General features: G+C 47.4%; 1 protein-coding gene across 7 annotated transcripts; it reads left to right on the top strand.

Annotated features, from left to right (window-relative positions):
- The first annotated feature begins 2585 nt into the window (after nucleotides 1-2585).
- LOC120651300 (putative F-box protein At3g25750) lies at nucleotides 2586-8519 on the top strand. 7 transcript variants are annotated; one of them, XR_005666104.1, is made up of 5 exons: nucleotides 2586-2626; nucleotides 2972-4101; nucleotides 6541-6816; nucleotides 7000-7066; nucleotides 7904-8519. XR_005666104.1 is itself a non-coding variant. In XM_039928763.1 (3 exons), exon 2 carries the CDS (start codon nucleotides 2983-2985, stop codon nucleotides 4078-4080), a length of 1098 nt encoding a protein of 365 aa, XP_039784697.1. In that variant the 5' UTR covers nucleotides 2586-2626; nucleotides 2972-2982; the 3' UTR covers nucleotides 4081-4101; nucleotides 7904-8519. The 7 variants fall into 7 exon arrangements, 4 of the variants coding, with proteins under 4 accessions (XP_039784697.1, XP_039784695.1, XP_039784696.1 ...); XR_005666103.1 differs by having other exon boundaries at nucleotides 6944-7066; XR_005666102.1 differs by having other exon boundaries at nucleotides 6541-7066.
- Nucleotides 8520-8775: the final 256 nt, after the last annotated feature.

Genomic DNA, 8775 nt, shown 5'->3' with positions numbered 1-8775 from the left:
AGAAATTGAGAAACGGAAATGACTATCGCTTTGATATTGCACGTGAAAACCAGATGCCGATCCACCAAGACAGGATTGTAAAGCAAGAGCGACTGAATCCTCAGTTAAGCAGAAAGTGTAACGACGGAAGGTGGCAAGGAGAAGAAAGGAACCATCCGGAGAGGAAGAGGGGTGATGAACCGATTTGCCAAAACGGCGACAGATCTCCTCCTGAAAAGACAAACCTGGGCAAAATCAAGATGGTCCGCTAGATCCTGTCATTGCGCCATGGCCACAGGGATCCAGCAGAGAGGGGGAACCACCCGGGATCAACGGCAAGAGGAATCGCCATTGGAGCGCACAGCAGGTCGTCGCACGAGAGGAGTCGCCATTCCGTTGACAGGTGAGTCTTAATCCATCTTGTATGGGAGTCGGACCAGCTCTCCGTGCATGACTCGATCATGTAGATCCTTACAAATTGACGTACATGCAACTATACGTATCCGATACTTATATCAATTTTGTCCGTCGCAACGTACGGGTGTAATTGTCTATCCATACCGATTACTAAACTGAGTAAGGTTTTCACCTAAATTTTTGGTTTGCTACGTTGGTTTGGTCCGCCTGTGTTATTGAGAGGTGGGCCTTAGTCCATTCCGTATGTGAGTCGGACCAACCCTCTCCATCCACGACTTGATCATGTAGATCCCTATAAATTAACACACGGATACCAAATGTGTATTCGATACTTGCACCAATTTTATCCGTAGCAAGGCACGGATATAGCCTAGTCATCTTATATTAGACAAAAATTAATAATTTAGTGCAAATTTCCCAGCAAATTCTAGCTTTACCCATATTGAAATTGCGCCCTTTTTAAACTTTGGGGTTGCAATCATCAGGCTATTCACACTTGTCGTACTTTAAAATTCATCTTCTAAAAGAATATTATATCTTGGTCATCAAGATTCTCTTCTCTGTACTATTTTCTTCTGCACTCATCATCCTCTATACCTCTCCTCCGTACCAACTGCCTGTCCCTGGCCTTCCAGCCTCAGCCCCCTCCTCTCCTCTCCTCCCCTGCCCCCGCCTTCCTCTGTGTGGCATGTGACAGCTCCCCTGCTCCCTCCGCTTCGACAGTGGACGGCTTACCGTGTTCCGCTGCAATGAAATTTTCGCTAAAGTCGTACTGCAGGATCCCAGTGCGGATAGCCTAGCCTCAGGCTATCCGCACTCGTGGTACTCTAAATCCACTCTCTAAACAGAATATTCTTGTCTTGTCATCAAGATTCTCTTTTCTATATCAAGTTTCGCTGCACCCATTCACTCTCTATATCTCCACTCTATACTCATTTCCACATATTTTATTCAACATCTCCAACTACCATCTCTTTTTTTTTCTTTCATTTTTCTCCTTTTTCTTTTCCCCTCCTCTCTCTCTTCGTTGCGCCATCTCCTGGCCTCCCCTCCTGCTTGCTGCGCAGGCGGAGCGGCCGGAGCGGGGCGGAGCAGTAGGACCCGCGGCCGCCGGAGCTCAAGCTCCCCACCTCGAGCTGGACCTCCTCCTCCTCTCCGCGCCCCTCCACCGCATGCGCGCGGCGCCTGCAGGCGCCGCGCGACCTCGTCATGCCCCCGCGCCCCTGCCGCACGACCTCGCCGCGCCCCCGTGCCGCCAGCGCCTCCCTCCTTCGCGTGGGGCCATGGCGGGCGGGTGGGCGAGCGCCACCGCGGCGTTGGGCTCACGGGCCTCCCTCCTCCTGCCCCCTCCCATGGCGCGTGGCCTCCGAGCTTCGGCCACGTGGCCATGGTGCCGAGCTCATGGCCGAGCTGCAGTGGCGCCGCGGCCGGCCAGCGGCCCCGGCGGGGTGGAGCGGCGGCGAGGCGCCCGCTCCCTCCCCTGCGAACCGCTCCCTGCTCGAGCTCGCCGCGGAGGCGCCCCACGGCGTGCGGCGGCGCGGCGGGCGTCTGGGCGCGGCTGGTGAGCCTCGCGATGGGCGTCTGGTTGCCGCGAACCGGAGTTCGGCGGGCGTCGACCGCACGTGGGTGGCCATGGCGCAGGGAGGGCGGCATCTTCTTCCCCTCTCCCTCTCTCTTCAATCTTCAATCTGCCATGGCGCAGGCACGCTGGGCGGCGGCGCGCGCACGGCACGACACGTAGGACGCGCGAGGAGGCGCGGCGGAGGCGCACACACAGCACGGCGTCGCCCGAGTCCACTCCCTCCTGTCCCTGTCCAGTGGCGGGAGTCACGGGACGGCCATGGCGAGGCGGAGGCGCAAGCGGTCCCATGGAGCCTCGGCGGGCGGCAAGCTGGACGGGCCTCGGCGGAGCTCGAGCTCGCGGAGGCCATGGTGCGCGCCGCCCCTTCCTCTTCCCTCCTCCCTCCCTCTCCCTCTCCTCCCTCCTCGCCGACGGTGGGTGCGATGGCGCGCGGGTCGCGGGCCCCGCGCCATGTCGGTGCTTCCAGTTTCTTCTCCAAGCTCGCTCAATTTAGCGCGTGGAGCTCGATACTGAACAATACAGATCCTTTTACATATGACCGCTGCGGGCTGTTTTTCCGCCAAATCCAAACACAAAACGGGGCAGCGCGTGGGATAGAGATCCCACTGCGGGCAGCCTTCTCTTTCTCTCGTCTCCGTACACTTCCGAGTCCAGGGCCTTGTTTGGTTGTGCTAGTTTTCTAGCGCGCACACTTCCCGAAAAAAGAATCTCGTATGCATGAAGCACTAAATGAAGTATGTTTGCAAAATCTTTTTAGGGATGGGCGTAACTTTTCGCGACGAATCTAATGGCGGTAATCAATCGATGATTTGCTACAGTGATGCTACAGTAACAATCCTTTAATCGTGCGGTCAAATATCTCATTCGATTATTCAGGTCACTAGCGCGGGGTTCTGAAGTTGGTTTTGTAAACTGACTTTGTTTAACACCATAATTAATGGTCAAAGTTATTTACTATTCACTAGCGCTACTTTTCTTACCAAACCAAACAAGGCCCAGATCGCATGGACTGGTCAACCCTCCCCGGCGACCTGGTCCGCCTCGTCGCCGGCTACCTCCACGACCCGCTCGACTTCCTCCGCCTCCGCGCGGTCTGCCGCTCCTGGCGCTCCGCCGTCGCATCCTCGCCCCCTCCCCCCTTCCTCCCCTGGCTCCTCGCTCGCCCCGCGGGGCCCGCCCACGCCACCGCCTCCCTTTCCTTCTTTTCCCTCGCCTCCGGCGCCGTCCGTTCCGTCCCCGCCCCCTCGTCCTCCCACCGCCTCCTCGGCCCCACCCGCTCCCACCTCCTCCTCTCCGACACCACCCGCCACCTCCTCCTGCTCAACCCCCTCACCGGCGCTCGGCTCCCCCTCCCCGACTCACCTTTCCCCGCCTCCAACCCCGTCATCCAGGGCTACCTCATCCCCGCGGCCGCCGATGACGACTCCCCGGCGCCGGTGGTGCTGTACAACGCCAGGAAGCTCTTTTTCCACTTCGATTTCATGGCTGGGTGTGAACCCACAACGAAGCCTGTGGATAGGGATGGCTGGACGGAGGTGCTGGTGCCGGACCTTGTCGCCGAGAACATGTACCACGACGGGAAGCTGTTCGTATGCGACGACCGCGGGCAAGTCACGGTCTTCGACGCAGCCACGCTGGCCGTGGTCGGCGCCGTGCCACCGCCGCCGACACCTGCGGCACCTCCGCGCAGGGATGCCTTCAACTTCAAGTGCACGGCCTTCGTGCCATCTGGGCATGAGCTGCTGTGCGTGATCCGGCACTTCGCCAACAATGAGCGTGGAGAGTTGCTGGAGTATTGCCGTGGCGGGTTGGAGGTGTACCAGCTGGAGATGGAAATTGAGAAGGAGGACCAGCCGCCACAACCGCAGTGGGTTCGAATGAGGAGCATTGGTGACAGGATGTTGTTTATTGGACTGTTCCAGGGATTCTCCTTCAGCGCAGCCGATTTCCCTGGGTTTAAAGGGGATTGCATCTATTTCTTCAAGCTGGAGAGGGACAAGAGGTCTTGCATCTACAGGTTTAGCATGGAGGATGGCCGCACCGAGGAGCTGTCTGGCCCATGGATGCATGCTTGCACTTGGTTTGTGCCGAGCTTGTCTTAGCACTTGCTATGGACGAACAAGGTATTGCTTGCACATTGCGCTTCCAGGCTGATCCCTCATCCTTGTTATTTTCTTGAGTAAGGAATAAGTGTTGAAACCCTTATGTAATGTTGTGAAACCATTGCCCATGCGTACTGCTGTGTGCCACACATGCAAAATTTATGGTGAAGCAGGGATATTAAAAAAGAAAGATATTTTGAGTGATAGACAAATGTGAATCAAAAGTTCGAACAGCTTGTTGACTGGTTGTGTATACCTCAAATAAGATTTGGACAGTGTCTCTTCGGTTTTAGTTTGTCGTGTACTGTAACAAAATAAACCTACTTATTAAGCACAAGAAACTATGCCACTACCCAGTCGTGTGTAAAACTTACCATTTTGCTACTGTATAGACTTCACTTAAAACAAGAAAGACACATGTACTCTGAATAATGTGTAAAGCTATTGTAGCTAGATATATCCCTATAATCCCTCTGGCCTCTACTGTGCTAATCGTCCTCATTCTCTATGTTATATGGCTGTCCCCTTTCTGATCAGTCAGAGGAGACCGTACAGCACATTCTTGTCTCCAATGTTGTTTCTCGGCAAGTTTTGTTCTGCATTCTTCTGTGGGCTGGGATTGGGAGGATTGCGCCGCAACTTGGAAGGTGCAGTTTTTTATAGCTGGAGTAGCTCCTTCTAGGAAGTTGATAAACAGTAACGGAAGGGGCTTAGTTGGCTGATCATCCTTGTTTCACGGGAGTTGTGGAAGCATCATAATTGTTGTGTCTTTAATGATGTCTCCACAAACGTGAACAAAGTTGTGTGGGTAGTCAAGGAAGAAGATACCTTATGGTGTGCCGCTAGAGCCAGGGAGCTCCAGGGCCTGTTCTTGGGAATAGGCTAGGTGGTTGTAAAGTTTTGTGGTTCCTAAAGTCTGTGACGTGCAAGTTGTAAAGTTTTGTAAGGCTTTGGCCTTGTACAGCTTTTTTTCTCCTATAATAAAACAATACACAGTTCACTGCATACTCGAGAATAAAATATTTGTAATTACTTTGTTCTTGCTTAGTTTTGTTACATTTGTTGAACTGTGGCAATATTGCAATTGTTCTAATTTTCTTTCCTGGGTGTGCAAGGAATTGTAACCGATTAGATGTTCCTATACTCTTCCTGTAGACATATCAAATGAGAATTTGTCATTACATAGCTGTTTGTTCTTTAGTGTTGTTAGAAAATAATATTCTTTTTCCTTACTGCTATTCCTTTAGTGTTTTCAGAAAATACTATAATTTTGATAAATATCCTATTAGTATCATGTTGAGTTAGCCCAAACTTGTGATGGGCCATTAGTTAGCTTCAAGATTTATAATTTATGCAAAATGCATAAATTTTTTTTATCAGTATGATCACTGCTGCTTCATGTTAGGTTTGTGTAATGCAGAATTGCAAATCCTATTGCTTCAGTTTATCTTGTAAATAGTTAAAGACGTGAAGTTATCCTGTTACGTGCATATAACTTGACAATTTGTCATTAAACAATGCCATGCTTTTTACCTTAACTTGTGTAAGCTTGCTGCAAGCCTGCAATGACATATAAATCACCGATACTTCACTAACCCAGCCGCATCCGTATCCGATACCTACGTATCCGAAACTTTGATACTTCAATACTCCTATACTATCTCTATACTACACTGTGTCGTTTTTCAAACTCTCGTATCGCCGTACCCGTATCGTGTATCGGTGATACATATTGACATGACCTGATTTAATATTCAAGTCATGATTCCCACTTAAACAAGATAATTATCATGTGCCTATCCAAACTGTTTTCATCATTGCTTTTATTGCCCAAATTCTGGTGTTTTACTGGTAGCTTTAACACTGTTATCGTTTTTATCTTAGTCTAAAAGTAGATGCCCTGCTGAAAGATTTACTTTGGGCCCTGCTATTATTCAAGTGCTTATTGACTTTTCATTGTTACTGTGAAGTTATCTAAACAAAGGTGAGTTTTACACATCATCTAAGCACACGAAATTTCATTGATACCACCATTTGATGGGGCACTACCAGGCTAATCAATGACGTGTGGAGTCTGGCCCCATGTCATTGAGTGGCTGGTGGTATAGATGAAAAGTACACCTAAAATGGTAGAATAAAATTATAGATGAAAATTTTCCTTAAGAATTGTTCAACTAGGCTATCAATTTTTGCAGTGAAGGAATCCTGGTTTCCTCCTATCCCTTTTTTAGGCCACCTAATAAAGGGAACATTTTAATGTTCCTCTGAAGTGTTTAACAAGGCTTTGAAATCCTTAAATGGTTGCTAGATTTTGCACGCTAAAACACAAATAAATTCTGGATAGCAAATAGTTTATCAATATTTCTTGGCCTGGCCCTCCTGTTGTTTTGCCTGCTTCTTTGGGGATTTTGACAAATCTGCATAATATATTGCACTAATCAGCATGTCATCACTCATCAGTCCAAGGTTTGTATAGCTCCTCTGAGATCAAATTCATTGTTCATCATCTGAGAAAACTAAACTATGGAACATCAAATTAGAAGAGTATGCAATTATCATGGTGGAAGAGAAATACAGGAAAATTGGATGCAGTTATCTGGATGCTGGAGCAGGCATGCGCAGCACGAGCAGTGGAGGGACACAGATTGGATGAAAATCAATATTGATGGGGTCTTTGTTGAACAGTCATGCAGCCTGTAGCAGTCATTGGATTTGTGACCCATGATGAAAAGAAAGGTGAGATATTTGCTACATGGAGAGCCCCTTTTCATCGTGTTCCTCCTCATCAGAAGTCAAAGCCCCTGACCTGTGAGGAGGGTATCTATTTGGTGGCTCTGCATATACATGCCACATTGTTGTGTAGGATTGCAGCAGGGTAGAGCATGATTTCAAGCTGACAAGCATACATGATGTGTCCAGAATTGGGATCAACTGGAGGTGAAGGAGCTGTCGCAGACTTCCAGAAGATCAATGTTCAGCTTTCAAGGTGAGAGAATTGCAAAATAGGGTAGTACATGCGCTTCTAGCGCTATCTGCCTCATCAAATTTCTTGTGTACTGACCATTGAGCTAATTGATGAGGACTTATCCCACAAAGTATTTCATACCCATGATTTTCACATTAACTTATCATTCCCCTGTTAGCACTTAGCAACCACAGGAAATCATGAAGGCAATCACAAAACAACATTTATCTTACATGATTTTATTTTTTTAGAACAGAAAGCATAAAAATAATCATTTTATCTATTTCAGCTCATACACTACGAAAATACCCTAAAAGTTGCAGATAATGTTTGGAAAAAAAACATAAACTCATTTTAGAAATGCAAGATATAGGCACCATGGCGAATCATAAGATCAAACTCAAACAAGTTTTTGATATACAGAGTACCAAGAATGTTCTGCAACACCAAATAGGAGATATTATGACACTCCATATTACTGGTCCTCTAGATGCATCTTCCACTACAAGTCTGCCATCAAAATTAGTACTGTACTAGATATTTCTTTTGGTTTTGCTTGTTGTTTCATCAATTTTCTTTTTTCTTTAACATTTAGTATTTATCTCATTAGGTCATTTTTAGATAGCGGAAATTCGAATCTGAATTTGTAGGACTTAACTGCAATTTGATCTAAATACGAAATTTTCCGGTGCAATCCTCTCGCTACCTTTTCTGTTTGCTTTACTTTTTTATAAGTTTCTGTTGATATGTTATTCCCGCTTGCTAGATCATAGTATTATCTGTTCGTTGCAATTAGTCATGCCTTTCTTGTTCATCGCTTATTGATATTGTAATCCTTCTTCTAATTGTTTTTTGCAGATGCAGTTGCGCATCAAAGGAGTTATGGTCGGTATGAAAACTGCATTTGAAACAGATTGGTTGCAAGGAATTTCTCTGATTGTCTCTCAGAAGCAAGCATTCCCAACGCACCTTCCTTAAGGATTAGCAAAACATGAAGCTCACCCGATGTGCGGGTGACAGTATATAAGTTGATATTTTCCGTGATTATTGGATAATCAACTTGTACCAGGCTGCAAACTCTTGGGCCTCCCTGATGATTTTACAACTCAGAGAGTTAATGAGCTTGTGGTCCCAGGAAGTAATTAGTGCAATGAAAAGTCAAGGCTTCTGATTTGTGGTTGACATAGCTTCTTGGTTGCAACAGGGAGATGAGTTTTTTTGGCTTGATCATATGAGAAATGCAGGAAGTAGTAATCCTGTCAATTTACTTTTTGTTAGCAAGTGACAAGAAAGAGGAGCAGCATCAGCAGGCTCCATGATACTGTTCATTGATGATCACAAACCCTTAAGCAAAGGGTATGGTCTATACATCTGCCCAAAGATCATGTGGTTTGGTTGCTGAGGTCATCATTTCAAATTGTAATCTCCTGAGGTAAAAAATAAAATATGAGCACTCACACCTGAGGTTCAGTCATTATCTCGCCCACAATGTTGTCTAATGCTGTACTGCAACCTCTTTTTGTTGAATCAATATGTTGCTTGGAATAGCTGCTGCCGTTTGTAGGAAAATGCACGGCTATTAATTTCCTTCCCCTTGCAAGTAGCAAGCACTGCGGTCATCCCTTAGTACTTGCTGCCACAATAATGCATCAAAAAATGTCAATGGCTGCCGCCAAGAGATAGAAGGATAGATGGTGCATGAAAGTCTTGGGGAGCTGAACTGAATTTCA

The sequence above is a fragment of the Panicum virgatum genome, chromosome 9K (genome assembly GCF_016808335.1).
Source record: "Panicum virgatum strain AP13 chromosome 9K, P.virgatum_v5, whole genome shotgun sequence".
Lineage (NCBI taxonomy): Eukaryota > Viridiplantae > Streptophyta > Magnoliopsida > Poales > Poaceae > Panicum > Panicum virgatum.
The sequence above is the reverse complement of the archived record's forward strand: the minus strand, read 5'-3'. Positions and strand labels throughout refer to the sequence as shown.

Bases quoted from the DNA above. Each gene is read 5' to 3' on its own strand.
- LOC120651300 (XM_039928763.1), top strand. From the start codon at position 2,983: ATGGACTGGTCAACCCTCCCCGGCGACCTGGTCCGCCTCGTCGCCGGC.